This window comes from Acinonyx jubatus, chromosome E1, assembly GCF_027475565.1.
Source record: "Acinonyx jubatus isolate Ajub_Pintada_27869175 chromosome E1, VMU_Ajub_asm_v1.0, whole genome shotgun sequence".
Classification (NCBI taxonomy): domain Eukaryota; kingdom Metazoa; phylum Chordata; class Mammalia; order Carnivora; family Felidae; genus Acinonyx; species Acinonyx jubatus.
Genome location: NC_069397.1, coordinates 38,680,094 through 38,701,339, shown reverse-complemented (window position 1 = coordinate 38,701,339; position 21,246 = coordinate 38,680,094). Strand labels below are relative to the sequence as shown.

Sequence of the window (21,246 nt, the reverse complement as noted above, 5' to 3'; positions counted from 1 at the left end):
TGTGCACACAGATTAGCTAGAGATCTTGATTAAATGCAGATTCTGATCTAGGAGGTTGGGGCGCAGCCTGAGAGCCTACATTTCTAACCTGCTCCCACTCTAAGTAGCAAGGAGGTAAAGACCTCTATTACATGCCAGTGTTTTACTTCTGATTACCAGGAAATTAGAAGTTGTGCTGTAAAGGGGTAGGCTCTGGAGTCAGACTGCCTGGCTTTGAATCTTGGCTCTGCACTTGATTGCACTTCAGTGTCTTTATCTGTAAACCAAGGATGACAACAGCATCTACCAATGTTAGCAACCATAGTAGTAGTATGAGAAATGTATCATTAATCTTAATTCACAGATGAGGACGTTGAAATTCAAAGAGTATCAGTACTTTACCCAAGCTCACCTTGCTAGTAATTGGCAGACAGAAGTTTGACCCCCCAGTCTTTTCCCACTATATCCTGCAGCTTTAAGGGTCTGGATTGAAATTAGCCCATTATCCTCCTGTCTTCACTGTTTCTGATCACGTGACCATTGATGTTCTGGTCGGAGAGTGCGTTCCTGAGTCACCTCCGACTCCACTCCCCTTCCCTTTAGTAAACAGCTGTGCCAGCTGAAGCTTCAGAGGTCATACCTGCTCCCCCTGCTCTATTCCCACAGTGTTACTCAAATTCAGCTTTCTAGGGTCTCTCACCCTGAACTTCGGTGGAAATAGCTTTATGTTCTTTTTCATTAGCACTGCTTCTCCAATCGGCATCCCTACACTGAAATCTTTTGCAATTAATTAATTAATCCAAATTAATCCAACCATGGGACTTCCCCTTTCATAAATCAGCAACGATTCTCCATTATTTGCCAAATAAAACCCAGCCTTCATCACCTGCTTTTCCATGATCTGGCCCTGACCACTTTTGTTTTTAAATTTTTTTTAATGTTTATTTATTTTTGATAGAGCACACGCGCACGCGCGCGTGCGCGCGCGCGTACACACACACACACACACACACACACACACACACACACACACGCAGGCGCGCGCGGGAGCAGGGGACAGGCAGGGAGAGAGGGAGACACAGAATCCGAAGCAGGCTCTGCACCGTCAGCACAGAGCCCTACTCGAGGCTCTAACTCACAAACTGTAAGATCATGACCTGAGCCAAAGTAGGACACTCAACCGACTGAACCACCCAAGTGTCCCATGACCACTTTTTTAAAAAACTGGTTTCCCTATAATGCCTTCTCCATGTTTTCTCCCCACCACGTGCCCCAGGAGGTCACCTCTCCTTTTCAGAACTCCCCTGCACCCAACACACTTTTTGCAAACAGTAGCCATCCAATAACCAAATGACTGAATGAATGGCTGCAGTTTTGAATACTCAGCCCCAAGGGTCTGGGGCCCCTCTCAGGAATGTCCCTAGAGCCAGTGTCCTCAACCACAGCATTTTGGCTGTTGTGAAGTGTGTTATAACTAATGAGTTCCTATTAATAAAGTACAACATTTTCAAATGATTTCCTTCTGATAACCAGAGTGGATTCAAGATGTCCCTATGACACCCTTGCTTATTTGCAATGTTATGATTTTTAAAGCATAAGAGAACAGGGTGTAATAGAGTTAGTGCACTGAAAATTGCATGAAACCTGCAATTTTATATATGCCACAGTGTTTAATGAGCTATTGTTACTGATATTTTTAAATGAAGGGCAGTGGGTTTTTAATTTTTTTTTAATGTTTTATTTATTTTTGAGAGACAGAGACAGAGTGTGAGCAGGGGAGGGGCAGAGAGAGAGGGAGACACAGAACCTGAAGCAGGTTCCAGGCTCCGAGCTGTCAGCACAGAGCCTGATGCGGGGCTCGAACTCAGGAACTACGAGATGATGACCTGAGCCAAAGTTAGATACTTACCTGACTGAGCCACCCACAGTGTTTTTGAAAAGTAAATTAGCAATATTTTTTCCTTGAAAAATGATATTTGAGATTTTTGAAATAGTTAACTTCATTGTTCACATGCTTGCAGAATACCTTTTTTAAAAAATTTTTTTAATGTTTATTTATTTTTGAGAGATAGACAGAGCACGAGTGAGGGAGGGGCAGAGAGAGAGGGAGACACAGAATCCGAAGCTTAACCAACTGAGTCACCCAGGTGACCCAAATACTACTCCTTCCCTTCTCCCCCCACCTCAAAAAAAAATCTAGCACTATTTCCTTTAATCTAAGATTCATGTGGAGGGGCGCAGGCATGGAACTCTCATTTGTGTGAGGCAGTGGGGGCCAAATTCTAGAGCTGCACTGTTCAACACAGTAGTCATTAGCCATGTGGCAATTGAGCATTTGGAATGTGACTTGTCTGAATTGCAATGGGCTATAAAAATATACGTTGGCTTTGAAAGACAGTATCAAATATAAAGAACGTAAAATATCTTAATATTTTATATTGATTACATGTTGAAATAATTATACCTTGGCTTTATCAGGTAAAATAAAATATAATATTAAAATTCATTTCACTTGTTTCTGTTTCTCTCTCTCAATTTGGCTACTAGAAAGTTTAAAAATACGCATGTGGTTTACATGTGTGGCTCGTCTTATATTCCTATTGGAAAGCACTGCTGTAGGGTACTTAAGACACATCTGGGAGTCCTATTTAAAATGCGGATTGCCAGGACCAGTCCTCTATGGAAGCCAGTTCAACTCTGTATTTTTCAGCAGAGATCAGCAGGAGCTACATAAAGTAATGACTGTACTTCTTTACTTTCTTGCTGTTTTTCCCACTACCAACCACCTGATTCTCTTTGTATGTCTCCGTTGCAATTACCAAGAAAGAGGAAGAGTCTGGTTTAGATATTCATAACTGATCCTTTGTAATCAGAGCTTTTGTATCAGGCTAACTCATAGGTCTCTGACCTATGGACTGTCTGTCCACACTTCAGTCAAGTGTCCGTCTCTAGGCCAATCAGTTGTGGCTGGTGGGGAGGGTGGAGGAGGCAAGGGTCAGGTTAATCAGAGGACAGGAATGACCTGGAACCTCTCCTCTCAGCTTGTTTTACACAGGACTGTAGGAATGCCCAGCACAGACTGGCCTGGCCAGCAGTGCGTTAATTCAGAAATTAAAAGAACACGTTGCATATTCAAAGGCCCTGTGAGCACTAGAGCCAAGGATTGATTATTTCCTGAACTACCGTTTGGACACAATTCCAGCCAAGCCACTCTACAAATAACAATGACGATAGATCCAGTCTCAAAAATATTTCAGTCACCCACATTTCAGTCATAACAGCGAGCTGGCCAGAGTAAACAATAAATTTAGGTGACGAGAGAGAGAATACAGAGGCAGATGAGGCAATATATGGAAGAAAACCAAGCAATCATAGTTCCAATCCCAAAGATGCCATCACATCGCCATAAGGCAAGACACCTTAACCCCTTCTGCTTCCGGTTTGTCACCTTTTCAGGGTACAAAGTGACAGGGATTAAGAAGGTTAGAGGGAATGATAGATGTAATGATGCTTTTTGAAGGTAGAAGAGTGCACAAATGTTATATTTACAGGTATGAGTTGTCTGTGAACTATACGTTTCCTAATGAAGGAGTAACCCCACGATAAATCTTACCCAGTGAATACCCCCTGTAGGCAGACCATCTGGTTGTATTTCTTCAACCTTGTTAAAACATGGGAAATGTTAACTCTCAGCTCTCACAATTAGCCCTTACCTGCGGCTATAGCCTCATCAGAAAATGCCTTCAGGAATCTGCCTCAATACATCAAACCCTGCCATCAGGCCAGCAGCCTGCCATGAACCACACAGTATGCATTTGAGAGAAATACAATCAGTCCTGTGGCTAAGGACAATGGCCAACTTAATCTGATGGTAGCCTTTTCCAACACCTGTCAGAATACTCCAGACTTACAACATGTTCTAATAATGCCCTACCACAGCATTTCTGTTTAAATAATCCAAATGGCAAGAAAAAGTGTAAAAGAAAATTTTAGCTATCATGTTTGCAGCCCGGATTAATTTCCATGCACTATCTTGGGAAAAACAAGATACAATTTCCTTCATCTTATTCCCCATGTCCTTTTCCACAAGACACACACACACACCCCCACCCCCGCCAAGGGCTCAACTTTACGGAGAACCAATTTCAGAATACTGCGGATGTTTTCCTTTCTCTGTTCCTTTATGGAGAGTCTGACACATCTACCAAACCGACAGTAGGAGAAAAGGGTTTGCCAAGTATTTGCACAATTGATTAGAGACACAGGAATTTCCGCGGTTGTGAAAAAGGAGCTCTGCGTCTTTAAGGCTCCGCGGAGCTCTCGCTGTCTGCTCGACGCAGACAGACCAGCTCTGCCGCAGCGACTCATCCTATCGATAAGGTTCACTTAGCCAAGGTGGAGGATGGGAAAAGAATGGAGCTGTCCCAGCTACTCAATGAGATCAGGGCAAACTATGAAAAGCTCCTCACGAGAAATCAGATAGAGACCGTGCTCTCAACAAGGATCCAGGTAATGATTTCATACAGACAGGCACCTTCCAGGATAAGGAGACAATCCATGTCTATCCAATTCCTGTCCCGGCCTCTCTGAGGTACAGTATTTCCTTTTCAATGCAGCGTCTACTGGGGAAGGAATTTAGGTTTTACTGCAATGTGACTGGACTACAGGGGGAAACGCTCTAATTAGACTATTAAGTGACCATTCAATGAATGTCAATTGATGCATTTGATTTTTGTATCAATTAGGAGGTTACTATCATTAACGAAACATGGGGCCAACATACAATAAAATGGGGCACTCTAACCTCTTTTAGACATCCTTCAGCAAGGAAGTATTTCAAATACCCTTCGAAGATATTACGGAGTTATTTATAGAGATTGTTTAAATAACATCTTTAATATGGCAAGCTTTCTAGTAAGATTTATTAGCTTGCATACTTTGTAGAAATAAAACTAAGTAAAATATTTCTAAAAGGTTTCCATCATCGTTTTAATGAGCTCAGTTTTATACCAGATTGTTATAAATAGAAATTACCTAAATATGTGAACATGGCATTCAGAAGCAGTGGTATAAATTGGGACAAATCGAAATTCCCCACATTGATAATGACTCCCCACTTATACAGTTTTGCTTGTGTACTACAAGATGAGAAATGTTTATTTCCAATAACATTGTCCAAGTTATTGGACAAGCCATGAACTATTTAAGCACTGAAAAAAAAGAGAAAGCCAAGTTAAATAAGGGCTGACTCTCAATTTCATAGACTTACTTTGCTTTAGAGTGACAATCACATTTAGCAACTCATGAATACCTCAAATGTTTAAATAAATGCACAAATAAATAATTTAGAAACAAAAATTTACAAATTCAGGATTTGGGGGTTTTTGTTTGTTTGTTCATTTCGTTTACCTACCATATCTGAGTTCAAGTTCTAGTCCAGGCACCCAAATATGGCAAAGAGTGAACTTAAGAACCTCACTGAAAGGGAAAAAATATTTCCAGGAAATCATAGGGCTTTATTTCATTAGCAGTTCATTTTTGGTAACAATATAAACTGCACCTCAGGGTAATATTCTCAGTCTTCACAAAGAATGATCAGTATCCTAAATCAAGCAAAGTCACTGGAATATTTAAGTACTGGAATAGTTCACTCACCTTTTGCAAAGAGAAGGGAAAAAATTAATAGATGACAATTTCTGAAAATTATAGATCAAAGAAACTATTTTGCAATGGTACCAATACAAGTTATCTAGTTTGTAAGTCATGATGCCAAAATGAGTAAATTAAAGTAAAAGGGAAAAGTTGCAGTAACTTGTTTCGAGTCTTCTTAACGTCAGTCTACTTTAGAGGATTTCTTTCAAGGAACTCAGAAATTCAGAGAAGCCTGATTAATTATTATAAAATAAAGAAACATAAGCTTTTGGTGATTCATTGTTGTAGAATAAACTACCCCAGAATTCAGTGGATTAAAACGATGGCATTGTCTCTCATGATTCTGTGGGTTGACTGGGTTCAGTGGGGGTGATTCTTCTGCTACAACATGTGACGTTGGCTGAGACTATAATCATCGTGGAGCACAATTGGGCTAGGACATCCAAGGTGGCTCACTCATGTGTCTGGAACCTCGGCAGGGGGTTTTGGGAAGGCTGGCTCAGCTGAGACCATTGGGTTTGTTTCTCCCTCTCCATCTGGCCTGTGCGTGATCTCTCCAGCAGCGTATCCAGACTTCTTAACGTGCTGGCCCAGAACTCCCAAAAGCACAGGAGTGCAAGCTTTCAGGGCTTTCTAAGGTTTAAGGCTAGAATGGGCACTTCTGCCACATTCTACTGGCTAAAGCAAGACACAGGTCTGCCCAGATTCAGTTTGGAAGGGGACCACACGAGGACATGAATTTGGGGAGGTGTGGTTCAGTGGAGGCCATCTTTGGACTCCAGCTGCCACGCGAACATAGCTGCCAGTTTCATACACAATCCAAAAGACCGGCAGACACGAGCATTGTTATGCTCTCCTATTTCCTAAGTTCTTGACGTTCTGTTTTGTAATTGCTCTGGTATGTATTGCTGCTTGACTTTGCCAACATAGCGCTAAGAGCAAGTGATACAACAAACCTAAAGAAATGTATGAATTTTGTTCTTTAATGCCTTGCCCTGAAGTTTGTAAACGTTCATTTACTACAATGTTTGCTTTAAAAAATAGCTATTGTGTCATCAAATTAAAATTTTTTATTTCAAAATGCATTTTGATAAAAACATTAAAAAGTTATTTTTGCTTTAAAAATTATACAATCAATTCCTTCCATTGCTCCTGCTGCTTTTGGGGCCAAATGTTGAGAATTCTGTCAAAAGATACTTTCATTTGATTTGAACATCAGCATAAGAACATTTAAAGCCAAATACAACATATTCCATTTATTATTTAATATGTTGACATTTAGAAAACAATCTTTAAAGATGTCATTTTTGCTACTTCCCTAGATACCTAAGATTAACATGCTTTCCAAAAAGATCATTTGAAAAGGGTAAATCACCAGTGGGTTCTCTTTATACGGAAGTCTATTTTAGAGCTTCTAATGCCTATGATAACTTAATTCTCTAAATTATTCATAATATACTTTCCAGCAGTGTTTAATCCCCGTCCATATACCCAGTCCCAGAATTGATTGGTTTAGAGTATATGGCCGTTTATCTGCTTTTACAAAGCAGCCTACAAGAAAATATGGGGCGAAATAATAGCTGAGTTTCAATCCTTCTTCCTGAATAATGCCATAAATAATAGAACGTTCAGAATCAGAGGTCTCAAGCTTAGATCCTGCAAGCTGTTACTTTTCATTAAAATAGATGTATTTTTCTCTGCATTTCCTAGACTGTCATAGTAGGAAGAGACTTCTAAGGTTCATCTTATACCTGAGAAAACTAAAGCTCAGCATGCAATCCACTCACTCCCATACCTGATTAATTAGTAACTAAGCACTGGAACACACATTTGAAATTTAACAGGTTAAAGAAAAAATGAGACACCTATATTATGTTTTTAGGATTTACTTTTAAAGGTCTCATTTTCAAGAGTGCTCTTTGTGTCTGTTGTTCTTGGTGGTGGTGGCTTTCTTAAAGCTAGAAGAAGATATGAGCAAAAAAATGGACAAAGACGAAGAGGCTCTAAAAGCAGCTCAAGCAGAACTCAAGGAAGCTCGACGCCAGTGGCACCACCTGCAAGTGGAAATTGAATCTCTCCAGGCGGTGGTGAGAATCATCTTGATCTTAAAAGTAACCGGCCCACTCAGTCCCCAGGCATTTGCTGATTAAGAGAGAGAAAGGAATAATGCCTATTAACTTCCAGTGAGAAACTGAAAATCAAGGCCACTGAAATCTATCCCTGGTGCTAGTTCGACTACCCTGCTCCGTCCATCGTGGCCACGGCTATTAGCAATTCACTCGAGGTTTAGTTCATGCCTATAAAAAGGAAGTAATCCTTGCTTATCATCCTGGGGTTCTCTAATTTCTAGCATGGGAGAACATAGCGTTTTTCGTTACCCAAAGTTGTAACTGTGGGGAGTCTTCTATCTACACCCCTGTGACTTGTAATAGTAAAAAAATATTTAAACGCTTTCCTAACGTGCCTTTAAAAGCAGCCTGCTCTGCTTTGACATATGATATTCTACATTTTCAATTTTTAAAAATCAAAAAATCAGAGTGATAAGTCAGTTACATTGTAGATTTTTTTGTTGTTGTTTTAAGAATTATCACAGGATTCCTTTGAAATAGTATGCTCTCTAGCTATGATTTTTGTCATTTGAGTCATACACAAAGTTGTAAGGAAACATCTCTTGCATAAGTGATAGACTACGATTGCAAACCTTTAAGAAAGAACACAATCGAATGAAGGCATTACACATCAGATTCAGAAACACATTTTGTTGCACTGATTCACTGATGACAATCTGTATAAAACAGGAAAGGGGCCTTGAGAACTCCCTACATGCCAGCGAGCAGCATTACCAGATGCAGTTGCAAGACTTAGAAGCTGTGATCGAAGGACTAGAAAAAGAGCTACAGGAAGTAAGGCGCGGCATCGAAAAGCAGCTTCAAGAGCACGAGATGCTTCTCAACACCAAGATGAGGCTAGAACAAGAAATCGCCACTTATCGCCGCCTCCTAGAAAAGGAAGAAATCAGGTACCTAATTCCATATACAGTACTTAATGACAAGTGGCCAGAAATACAGAGTCACTTACATCTTTGTTGAGGTAGTTAGAAATCACATCTAAAACCCCAACATCCAGGGCACCTGCATGGCTCAGGTGGTTAAGGTGGGACTCTTGATTTTGGTTTAGGTCATGCCCTGCATCAGGCTCTGCACTGACAGTGTGGAGCCTGCTTGAGATTCTCTCTCCCTCTCTCTCTCTCTCTGCCCTTCCCCTGCTCCCTCTCTCTCTCAAAAATAAATAAATTTTTTTTTTAAGTTCATTAAAAAAAAAAAACAAAAAACCAACATCACCACAGCATGCTCACTGAGTTCCTAAACAAAATAGGATTAAGTAGGCAGAGCAAAGAATATGTGGAGGAACTATTTTCAGCCTCCCAAAATTATGAACAGAATGGCCAAAGTCGGGCACATTAGCTACAACAAGGAGCGTGTCAAGCCTAGAACAAACTGTAAATAATTCTCAGTTGCTACAAAAATGACCTTTCTTAACTTCCTCATTTTCCTTGCCATTCATCTCTTTTAGAATTAGTCACTGTCTTCCATGGACCACCCACAAAGAAAGCTTGGAAAATTCACCTATGACCACATCTCCCCACCCAAGGCCCACTCCCATCACACATCAAAAGCCAAAATTAATAATGATAATAATAATAATTAATAATAATAAAAAAACAGGATTATGTTACAACCATAAGAAGTTTAGTTCTGAGCACATGTTTTGAAAGTCTTCCAGATGTCCTGATAACAAAAGGTATCAAAATATCACAAGAGAAATTCTTACTAATTTACAGTTTCATAATCTGTAATCACGTATAAGGTCACATGGCTCTGAACACAGCACAACCTCCAATTTTCCGTGTTCCCGTGGAAAGAAACTTTCATTCTTGCTTGCTTCAGAATTCTTAGTCCTCTACAAAATTAGAGGAAACTACTTTAACCTATAAGTCTTGACATTTATTAAGTGTCTTGACATTTATTAAAGCTTTGAAAAACACAAAGTGAATTCCAAATCTACCGCTTACTAACTGAGGGACACGAGGCAAGTTACTGAACCTCTCTGTGCCTCGGGGTTTTTTCATCCATAAAATGGGAATAATATTACCTACCTCATAGGGTTCCCTTGTGGATTAAATAGATTAATGTTTGTATAGTGCTTAAAAGAGTGCTATATAAACATATACACACACATATAATTTGTTATTAAAATAAATGGTGGTGGATTTTATTAAATGCCTGATCATTCAAGATGATGATAAAGTGGTCTTTAAACCCGTATTCCTTTAATACAACTTAAAACATTTTCGTTATGCTATATTTAAGATACATGAGAAAGCATCAAGAAGAATCTCACAAACCTCACGTACACACTTCCCCCAGCTCAAGAAATGAAACGTATACAGTATTGTTGCGATCTCTCCACCCTGACCCTAGACACCTAAAGCACATCCCCCCATCTTCTTCTTCTCCCTCAGTCTAACCTGGATCCTGAATTTGATGCTTCTCAGTCTCACACATTCCTTTATACTAATATGTAGCTATGAATCCCTAAGCAAAAAGTGAAGATATTTTGCATGTTATTTTATTATTATTATTATTATTATCTTTTTAATGTTTATTTCTTTGAGAGAGAGAGAGAATGCAAGTGGGGAAGGGGCAGAGAGAGAGGGACACAAGATCTGAAACAGGCTCCAGGCTCTGAACTGTCAGCACAGAACCTGACACAGGGCTCAAACTCACAAACTGTAAGATCATGACCTGGGCCGAAGTCAGACACTTAACCAACTGAGCTACCCAGGTGCCCCGTGTGTTATTTTAACCTTTATAAAATTACCTACAAATTACCTCCCCCCACCCCCACTCAATGTTATACTTGGGAGATTCATCCATAAAGGTACAGTGTACCCTGGGGCGCCTTGGTGGCTCAGTTGGTTAAGCATCCAACTTGGGCCTAGGTCATGAGCTTGCCATTCCCGAGTTCGAGGTGTACACTGGGCTCTGTGCTGACAGCTCAGAGCCTGGAGCCTGCTTCAGATTCTGTGTCTCCCTCTCTCTGCCCCTTCCCCATCACGCTCTGTCTCTCTGTCTCTGCTTTCTCTCAAAAATAAATAAACATTTTTAAAAATTTAAAAAAAGATACAGTGTACTTTTAGTTCATTTATTTTCACTGCTAAGTAGTATTTCCATTGTATGAATATACTACAATTTATCCATTCTCTTATTGGCGAGCATTTGTTTCAATTAAAGGCTAATATGGTCTTGCTTCTATAATATGATTCTTTCCAATTTCAGATATTATGGTTGTATCCAAGGTGAGAAAAAAGAACAAAAACCTATGACAAGTAGAGTTGGTTTTGTTTTACCTTCAGGTGAGTTTCTGATGTAAGTAAATGACTTGAAAAGTAAAACGTCATTTATAGGGATTATAAATAAATACTGTACAGTAGCAAAAACAAGCAATGTTTGAGTAAACTTTGACACAGAAATTGACTGACTAGTATTACAACATTGTGATTGAATATTTCATGTTAATGTTTACACAGCCATTATAAATGAAATATCTTTCTCAACCAAACTCCCACAAAAGTATGAGAACGAAAAAGTGGAAACAGTGACCAAACAAGCAATACTGAATGGAAATGTTGTGAAGGAAAGCACAGAGGCTCGTGGCACAATTCAGTAAGTAAAATAATTTTGACTAGGAAACAATAATAAACACACGCAAAGAAATTAACTTCACTTGTGTAATCTCGGTGATCTTTGCATGTTTCCAAACATAATTTTAATATGCTGTGATTTTTTTAGATCCGACATGACTAGATATATATAAACAAAAACCCAGAGGAAGGAGTACTCAACCCTTAATTCACCATTTTTCTAAAATTATAACCAAAACATGTGAATTGCATAGAATTCCTTGGAAATTATATTCATTTGATTTTTAAAGTATGTAAATTATAAATTTCACTATGTCAATTGTGAGTTATAATCCAAAATGTGTCAGTTATGAACTATGCAAATTTCTTGATTTCTTTTTCATATGGAATACATATTAGGTATTTTTAATAGATTCATCCTTCTTTATATGGAAAGGTTTATTTTATCATTTCAGGACAGAGAAAGTGGATGAAGTTATTAAGGAATGGGAAGGCTCCTTCTTTAAAGACAACCCTCGATTAAGGAAAAAATCTGTTTCTCTTCGTTTTGACCTTCATTTAGCAGCCACTGATGAAGGGTGTTTACAGACTAAGCAGGATAATCTACCAGATATAGAAGTCAGGCTTATCATGAGAAGATCATGTAGTATCCCCTCTATCAAACCTCCATCCGGAGCTAATTAATCCAAAGACAATATCTGACTTGATTTGAAAATGACATTAGGGTGGACCAAGGGTAGGCCATAGGGTAGGCCATACTGATCACCCTCTGTCCCAATTATTAAGTATGTATGTTATGATCAATGTGCAATTCTCTTCAGAAAACAAACAGTAAGGAACAAAATTTCTCTGAATCTAATTATGGATGTATTCTTTGAAGAGGGGGAGCTTAAAAATAAAATCAGAAATTCAGTATGGTTTCTATTTTATTTACTCCACATAGTCTTCTCTTTTTTCCTTGAAATGTTATCGGAGACTGTAAGTGTTAAGCTGGCTTAAATCTTTGAAATTTCACTCAACTGGCCAAAAATTCTAGGGAAAAAGAACAGTTTGTTTAAGTATGATTGTATCACATTAAGAATCCTACTAACTTATGCATCATTATTCCATGACTGGTTATATCTAAAAAGATTTTTCTACTTAGAAAGGAAAACAATTATAAACAAACTTTTAAAGAGGACTCACTATTCACATAACTAAAAAAAACTTTTTTTGAGACAATTATTTGCACACTTAGAAAAAAAACAGTTACTTTCCATGAGCAGTTCTGAGCAAGCTATAGAACACACCCCTCGCTAATTTGATGATTAAATAAAATTAAGTTAATCTTCATACAAAAGCTTTTTGTAAACATTATCTGATTTCCAGAAGAGTAACTTTATTCACAGAACTTGAAGGTTGTGTCCTCCCCCACAAAAAAATCAGAAGGCCAGCGGCACAAACAAAAGATGAAAATCTCGTTGCTATGGTTACTAGAATAGTTCTCCAATCTCACCATCCCAACTTTTCCATCTGTCAAGCTCAATGTGACTAATTTGGATATTCAGTGTGAGCATAAGATACTATAAAAAGTATTATAAATATTTCTTGCAATCATTTATGTGAACTATGATAACAGTATTGTTATCTAAGCTATTTGCAGGATTTATGTTTTTAAATTGTTCAAACTGTAATAAATATGGACAGAAAATGTATTTGTGAATAAGTCAAGTATTGTTGCAAAGTTTTTTAAACAACCTAATTTGTTTAATACAGGCATATTTATTTATTTTAAGACCTTAAATAATAATACCTGTTTTAAAACATTAGAAATTTATAGGCTATCACTTTTTTTCTAAGCAGAAAAAATGTTGAGTACAACTCACCATACTTTTTCCCAGCTAAAGTGTCATATAAGGGCTACAGCTCATTTAGCATTTTTAGTATAGCCTCTGCAATCTCCCTCTCTCTCTGTCTCTCTCTATCATTTCAAACAGAACAAAATGTATATTTTAACCAGGAGAAAATTGTGTTAAATAATCTTTAACATAATACAGGGATATAAAATTTTAAATTTTCTTTTTCAATTACTTTAGATTCCTTTTAGCCTGTCTTATCCTATTTAGCAGAAGGGATGATTTTGTTTTGTCAAGGATACAACGGCATGTTAAATGCTTATTCTTGTGCAAGCATCTGACATAAAATACATCCTGTACATAAGTGTTTTCATTCAATATTAGTTACATGCTATGCTACAAACTTTATCAATGCTTTGGAAAAATGCAATCGTATAAGCTATTGTATTAAAGTTACTATACTAAGCAACAGTTAAGCATAATAAAACAATGTATCCAGCGTAATCTATATGCAGTGTTAAAAACAGTACTGGGCGTCATGAATGTAACTGCTTGTTATAGTAATTCCACTATGCAGCTCTTGTGTGTATAACATGTACATTTTAAAATACAGTACTTGACTTTATAAAAAAGTTTTATTTGCTTTGGGGCATTTTAAATTGGGATATGAATTTACCAGAGTAAATGATACCACTACAATAAAAAAAAAACCTGAAACATGAACTTGAAAGTTGCATTTTATTTGAGTCTGATACATTGTATTAAGTTTACTTGTTCTGATATTATTAGCTCACTTGGGGAATGAAGAAATGTGCAAGCATGGTGGAGACAGAACAGTTTTTATACTTTTTTTTGCAAAGGAGAAGTTAAGAATGGTATAGTCGAATAAATGGTATATTCTAATTAAGAGAATCAAAATAATCCCACCATCCTGGGAAAAGTGGAACAGTAGCTATAATTTGCAAAATGTTTACTCTGCCCTTGGCACTGTACTCAGCAAAGTTGTACATAATCTCTAAACTTTACAGCAGTCCTACAAGATTTTATCCTCATTTTACGGTGAATAGAACTTAATATTCTGGAGTCTCTGACTTTTGTATATGTCAAAATACAAATACAAAAGTAAAGAATGATTCCAATTACTAATGATTATAGGATCCTAGCCCAGGCACCATCACTAATTCCCCATGTGACCAGAAAGGAATTACTTGAGTCCCCTAAGCCTCAGTGTTCACACTTGAAAACAAAGGAAAGGCGATGCTTGGCAATATTCCTACCTTGATTACAGCACAGAGTTGTTTGAAATAATATACGTGTGAAAATATTTGACAAAGCACTACTCAAATATATAATGCCATTTGGATGAAAATTGTCATTGGGAATTTGTGAGGACAGTTATAGCTGATGGTGATTAAGTAATAGTTCAAAACACAAATGGTAAAGAAATTTTCCAAATTCTTCAATTGCTGCTAAATTATTCTTTCCCAGTGAGTTACCTGATTTGAACTCTTCTACCATGATAGTTTTCAAATTACAAAAGTGTTCTCTAAAGTAAAAAAAAAAAAAAAAAAATGCTTAAATTAATTTGAAAGTGTCAAGTGGAAATGTATTATGGAGAGGAGGAGCCAAGATGGCAGAACAGCACGGAAGGTTTTTTTTGTGTCTCGCGTCCATGAAATACAGCCAGATCAACGCTAAGCCATCCTGCACACCTAGAAAACTGATTTGAGGATTAACATAATCTGCACAACCTAAACCCCAGAACTCAGCAGGTACGGATGCAGAGAGGTGAACTGGGGGAGAGAGAAGCCACGGAGGGCAAGGAGCCGCTTTTTCATGTAAAGAGAGGATGGAGACGGGGGGATACAGGAAAAGCACCCCCCAAAAGCAGCTGGAGAGAAAGTGGAAAAGTGGAAACAGCCTCAGGGACTGAACTAAAAAGGGAGAAAGGAGAAAGGAGAGGGTTGAAATTCTATTAAGACTCTATAGAGTCTGAAACGCCTCAGCTCGATACCTGGCAGTGCTCTGGTGAGAAGGGCGAATCCCCAGGAGCAGAATGAAGTCTGGAGGGTCTTCGAGCCACACAGGGAGCGGGGGTTCCCCTGCTGGGAGGACACCTGGTAGAGGCTGTGTGGGTCCCCCAAAGGGAAGGGCCCAGTGGACCCGGGAGAACAACCACATTCGCTGGTGCTGGAACAAAGTTGCTGGGGGTGAAGCCCGGTGCCAGATGCACTTTGTGATTTGCCATAATCCCTGAAATGCTGCTGCTACACGATCGTGTGTGAACTTTTTCTGGGGCAGGCTGGCACCCTGCCGCAACCCCTGAGCATTGGCAGCAGCATGGTCCCGTGAATGTTCCTGGGTGCAGCTGGCACCCGGCCATTGCTCGGTGAGACCCTCGGCAGAGGGGCAGAACGGGTCAAAGCCGCAGTCGCTCAGAAGAAAGGGGTCGGGAAACACAGCCGCATCTGAGATAAAACTCAGGAGGGAGGTGCTGCCTGGGGCTTGGTCACGGATAGTGTAAAAGCAGGGAGTAGATGGAAGCCGAAGACAAAGGACAGGTGCAGGGTTGCTGGTCAGGGAGAGCAGAGTTCCGATACTAGAGACTGGGTAGCTGGGTGACGCCATTTTCACTGCTCCCGCGCATGCGCATACACACCTACATGCGCAACAACAATCCACCCCAGTAAGCTAGGCAGCGCCATCTAGTGGAGAACAGAGCCATTACACTAAGCCCCGCCCAACGGGGCCAATCTCACTCTTCAGGAACACAGAAGAGTGTTCTCCGCCTGCTTAGTGTATGGGCTATAAAGCACTTCATAGTTTGACTTCTAGGGGAAAACGAAGTAATTTCAATTGTATTTCAATCTGTTCGCTGGTCCATCTATTCAATTTTCTTTTTTTTTCTTTTTTTCGTTTCTTTTCTTGAATACAGAAACAATTTATTTTTATTTCCAATTTTTATTAAAAAGATTTTTAATTTTTTCCACTATACTTTTTACTTTTGTGTAAATTTTTTCAAATTCTATTTTACTTCCATCATTTCATTTTATTTCAGTATTCATTTTTTCAAATTTTCCAATGATTTCCTTTTTTTCTCTTTCCCCTTTTTTCTCTAATCTATCAAGCCCTTGTCAACACCCAGACCAAAACACACCTAGGATCTAGCATCATTTATTAGATTGTGAGTGTGTGTGTGTGTTTAATTTTTTAATTTTAACTTTTTTTAATTTTTAAATTTTTTACCTCATTAATTCTTTTTCTCCCTTCAAAATGAAGAAATGAAGGAACTCACCCCAAAAGAAAGAGCAGGAAGAAACAAAAGCCAGGGACTTAACTAACACAGATACAAGCAAGAGGTCTGAACCAGAATTTAGAATCACGATAATAAGAAAACTCGCTGGAGTCGAAAATAGATTAGAATCCTTTTCTGCAGAGATAAAAGAAGTAAAAGCTAGTCAGGATGAGATAAAAAATGCTATAACTGAGCTGCAATCTCAAATGGATGCCAACGGCAGCAAGGATAGATGAGGCAGAGCAGAGAATCAGCGATATAGAGGAAAAACTTATGGAAAATAATGAAGCAGAAAAAAAAGAGGGAGACTAAGGCAAAAGAGCACGATTTAAGAAATAGAGAAATCAGTGACTCATTTAAAAAGAACAACATCAGAATCATAGGGGTCCCAGAAGAGGAAGAGAGAGAAACAGGGATAGAAGGGTTACGTGAGCAAATCATAGCAGAAAACTTTCCTAACCTGGGGAAAGATACAGACATCAAAATCCAGGAAGCACAGAGGACTCACGTTAGAGTCAACAAAAAAACCAACCATTAACAAGTCATATCATAGTCAAATTCACAAAATACTCAGGCAAGGAGAGAATCATGAAAGGAGCAAGGGAAAAAAAGTCCCTAACCTACAAGGGAAGACAGATCAGGTTTGCAGCAGACCTATCCACAGAAACTTGGCAGGCCAGAAAAGAGTGGCAGGATATATTCAATATGCTGAATCAGAAAAATATGCAGCCAAGAAATCTTTATCCAGCAAGGCGGTCATTCAAAATAGGAAAGACTAATAAAAGTTTCCCAGACAAACAAAAATTAAAGGAGTTTGAGACCACTAAACCAGCCCGGCAAGAAATTTTAAGGGGGACTCTGAGGGGAGAAAAGATGAAATACATACATACATACACACATACATACCAAAAGCAACAAAGACTAGAAAGGACCAGAGAACACCACCAGAAATTCCAACTCTACAAGCATCATAATGGCAATGAATTCATATCTTTCAGTACTCACTCTAAACATCAATGGACTCAATGCTCCAATCAAAAGACATAGGGTAATAGAATGGATAAGAAAACAAGATCCATCTATATGCTATTCACAAGAGACCCACTTTAGACCTCAAGACACCTTCAGATTGAAAGTAAGGGGATGGAGAACCATCTATCATGATATTGGTCAACAAAAGAAAGCCGGAGTAGCCATACTTACATCAGACTATCTAGACATTAAAATAAAGACTGTTAACAAGAGATGAAGAAGGGCATTATATGATAATCAAGGGGTCTATCCACCAATAAGACCTAACAATTGTAAACATTTATGCTACAAATGTGAGAGCACCCAAATATATCAATCAATCACAAACATAAAGAAACTCGTTGATAATAATACCATAATAGTAGGGGACTTCAACATCCCACTCACAGCAATGGACAGATCATCTAATCAGAAAACCAACAAGGAAACAATGGCTTTGAATGACACACTGGACCAGATGGACTTAACAGATATATTCAGAACATTTCATCCTAAAGCAGCAGGATATACATTCTTCTCCAGTACACATGGAACGTTCTCCAGAATAGACCACATACTGGGACACAAATCAGCCCTCAACAAGTACAAAAAGATCGAGATCATACCATGCAAATTTTCAGATCCACAATGCTATGAAACTCAAAATCAAACACAAGGAAAAATTTGGAAACGTAACAAATACTTGGCGACCAAAGAATGAATGGGCTAACCAAGAAGTTAAAGAGGAAATTAAAAAGTACATGGAAGCCAATGAAAATGATAACACCACAACCCAAAACCACTGGGACACAGCAAAGGTGGTCATAAGAAGGAAGTATATAGCAATCCAGGCCTTCCTAAAGAAGGAAGAAAGGTCTCAGATACGCAACCTAACCTGAAACCTTAAAGAACTGGAAAAAGAACAGCAAATAAAACCCCAAACCAGCAGAAGACAGGAAATAATAAAGATTAGAGCAGAAATTAATGCTATCAAATCCAAAAAAAAACAAAAAAAAAAACCAAAAAACAAAAAAAAACCCAGAACAGATCAATGAAACCAGAAGCTGGTTCTTTGAAAGAATTAACAAAATTGACTGGCTAGTGGTTTACTAGCCAGTTTGATCAAAAACAAAAAGGAAAGAACCCAAATAAATAAAATCAAGAATGAAAGAGGAGAGATCACAACCAACACAGCAGAAATAAAAACAATAATAAGAGAATACTATGAGCAATTATATGCCAATAAAATGGGCAATCTGGAAGAAATGGACAAATTACTAGAAACATATACACTACCAAAACTGAAACAGGAAGAAATAGAAAATTTGAACAGACCCATAACCAGTAAAGAAATCAAATTAATAATCAAAAATCTCCCAAAAAAACAAGAGTCCAGGGCCAAATGGCTTTCTAGGGGAATTCTACTAAACATTTAAGGAAGAGTTAACACCTATTCTCTTGAAGCTGTTCCAAAAAAATAGAAATGGAAGGAAAACTTCCAAACTCTTTCTATGAAGCCAGCATTACCTTGATTCCAAAACCAGACAAAGATGCAACTAAAAAGGCAAACTATAGACCAATTTCCCTGATGAAATGGATGCAAAAATCCTCAACAAGATATTAGTCAACCAGATCCAACAATACATGAAAAAAATTATCCACCACAACCAAGTGAGATTTATTCCCGGGATGCAGGTCATCCACCACAACCAAGTGAGATTTATTCCCGGGATGCAGGTCTGTTTCAATACCCACAAAACAATCAATGTGATTCATCACATCAACAAAAGAAAGTTCAAGAACCATATGATCCTCTCAATAGATGCAGAGAAAGCGTTTGACAAAATACAGCATCCTTTCTTGATAAAAACCCTCAGAAAGTAGGGATAAAAGGATCATACCTCGAGATCATAAAAGCCATATATGAAAGACCCAACACTAACATCCTCAATGGGGAAAAACTGAGAGCTTTCCCCCTAAGGTCAGGAACAGGACAGGGATGACCACTCTCGCCATTGTTATTCAACACAGTATTGGAAGTCTTAGCCTCAGCAATCAGACAACACAAAGAAATAAAAGGCATCCAAATTGGCCAGGAGGAGGTCAAACTTTCACTCTTCGCAGATGACATGATACTCTATATGGAAAACCCAAAAGATTCCACCAAAAAACTGCTAGAACTGATTCATGAATTCAGCAAGGTTGCAAGATATAAAATCAATGCACAGAAATCGGTTGCATTCCTATACACCAACAATGAAGCAACAGAAAGAGAAATCAAGGAATCGATCCCATTTGCAATTGCACCAAAACCATAAAATACCTAGGAATAAATCTGACCAAAAAGGTGAAAAATCTATACACTGAAAACCACAGAGAGCTTATGAAAGAAATGGAAGAAGACACAAAAAAATGGAAAAAGATTCCATGCTCCTGGATAGGAAGAACAAATATTGTTAAAAGGTTAATACTACCCAAAGCAATCTACATATTCAATGCAATTCCCATCAAAATAACACCAGCATTCTTCACAGAGCTAGAACAAATGATCCTAAAATTTATATGGAACCAGAAAAGACCCCAAATAGCCAAAGCAATCTTGAAAAAGAACACCAAAGCAGGAGGCATCACAATCCTGGACTTCAAGCTGTATTACAAAGCTGTAATCATCAAGACAGTATGGTACTGACACAAAAACAGATACTCAGATCAATTGAACAGAACAGAGAACCCAGAAATGGACCCACAAACTTATGGCCAACTAATCTTTGAAAAAGCAGGAAAGAATATCCAGGAATAAAGACAGTCTCTTCAGCAAGTGGTGCTGGGAAAACTGGATAGCAACGTGCAGAAAAATGAACCTGCATGTGGTATATTTCTTACACCATACACAAAAATAAACTCAAAATGGATGAAAGATCTAAATGTAAGACAGGAAGCCATAAAAATCCTCGAGGAGAAAGCAGGCAAAAACCTCTTTGATCTTGGCAGCAGCAACTTCTTACTCAACATGTCTCCAGAGGCAAGGGAAACAAAAGCAAAAATGAACTATTGGGACCTCATCAAAATAAAAAGCTCTGAACAGCAAAGGAAACAATCAGCAAAACTAAAAGGCAACTGATGTAACGGGAGAAGATGTTTGCAAACAACATATCAGATAAAGGGTTAGTATCCAAAATCTATAAAGAACTTATCAAACTCAACACCCAAAACACAAATAATCCAGTGAAGAATGGGCAAATGACATGAATAGACACTTCTCCAAAGAAGACATCCAGATGGCCAACCAACACATGAACAAACGTTCAACATCACTCATCATCCGGGAACTACAAATCAAAACCACAATAAGATACCACTTCACACCTGCCAGAATGGCTAACATGTTAACAACTCAGGCAACAACAGATGTTGGCAAGGATGTGGAGAAAGAGGATCTCTTTTGCACTGCTGGTGGGAACGCAAACCGGTGCAGCCACTCTGGAAAACAGTATGGAGGTTCCTCAAAAAGTTAAAAATAGAACTGCCCTATGACCCAGCAATTGCACTACTAGGGATTTATCCAAGGGAGACAGGTATGCTGTTTTGAAGGGGCACATGCACCCCAATGTTTATAGCAGCACTGTCAACAATAGCCAAAATATGGGAAGAGTCCAAATGTTCATGGATGGATAAACGGATAAAGAAGATATGGTGTATAGATATACAGTGGAGTATTACTCGGCAATAAAAAATGGAATCTTGCCATCTGCAACTACGTGGATGGAACT

General features: G+C 38.5%; 2 protein-coding genes across 5 annotated transcripts; one reads left to right on the top strand and one right to left on the bottom strand.

Moving 5' to 3' along the window:
• Positions 1 to 4,291: 4,291 nt before the first annotated feature.
• Positions 4,292 to 13,909, top strand: KRT222 (keratin 222). 4 transcript variants are annotated; one of them, XM_015078610.3, is made up of 6 exons: positions 4,292 to 4,488; positions 7,590 to 7,718; positions 8,430 to 8,650; positions 10,971 to 11,047; positions 11,222 to 11,357; positions 11,791 to 13,908. In XM_015078610.3, exons 1-6 carry the CDS (start codon positions 4,393 to 4,395, stop codon positions 12,017 to 12,019), a joined length of 888 nt encoding a protein of 295 aa, XP_014934096.2. In that variant the 5' UTR covers positions 4,292 to 4,392; the 3' UTR covers positions 12,020 to 13,908. The 4 variants fall into 4 exon arrangements, with proteins under 4 accessions (XP_014934096.2, XP_026889614.1, XP_014934097.2 ...); XM_027033813.2 differs by having other exon boundaries at positions 4,356 to 4,488; positions 7,594 to 7,718; positions 11,791 to 13,909; XM_015078611.3 differs by having other exon boundaries at positions 4,431 to 4,570; positions 11,791 to 13,909.
• On the bottom strand, positions 12,249 to 19,168 carry LOC128313359 (uncharacterized). Its single transcript, XM_053211492.1, has 2 exons — positions 15,185 to 19,168; positions 12,249 to 12,367 (listed from the first exon to the last, which is right to left on the bottom strand). Exons 1-2 carry the CDS (start codon positions 15,796 to 15,798, stop codon positions 12,331 to 12,333), a joined length of 651 nt encoding a protein of 216 aa, XP_053067467.1. The 5' UTR covers positions 15,799 to 19,168; the 3' UTR covers positions 12,249 to 12,330.
• Between the last annotated feature and the right edge of the window lie 2,078 nt (positions 19,169 to 21,246).

Bases quoted from the DNA above. Each gene is read 5' to 3' on its own strand.
- KRT222 (XM_015078610.3), top strand. From the start codon at position 4,393: ATGGAGCTGTCCCAGCTACTCAATGAGATCAGGGCAAACTATGAAAAG. The intron at 4,489-7,589 runs GTAATGATTTCA...GCTTTCTTAAAG, and splicing joins TGCTCTCAACAAGGATCCAG to CTAGAAGAAGATATGAGCAA. The intron at 11,048-11,221 runs GTGAGTTTCTGA...ATGTTTACACAG, and splicing joins TGGTTTTGTTTTACCTTCAG to CCATTATAAATGAAATATCT.
- LOC128313359 (XM_053211492.1), bottom strand. From the start codon at position 15,798: ATGGCGTCACCCAGCTACCCAGTCTCTAGTATCGGAACTCTGCTCTCC. The intron at 12,368-15,184 runs GTATCGAGCTGA...CTTTTTCCCTAG, and splicing joins TCTCACCAGAGCACTGCCAG to AATTTTTGGCCAGTTGAGTG.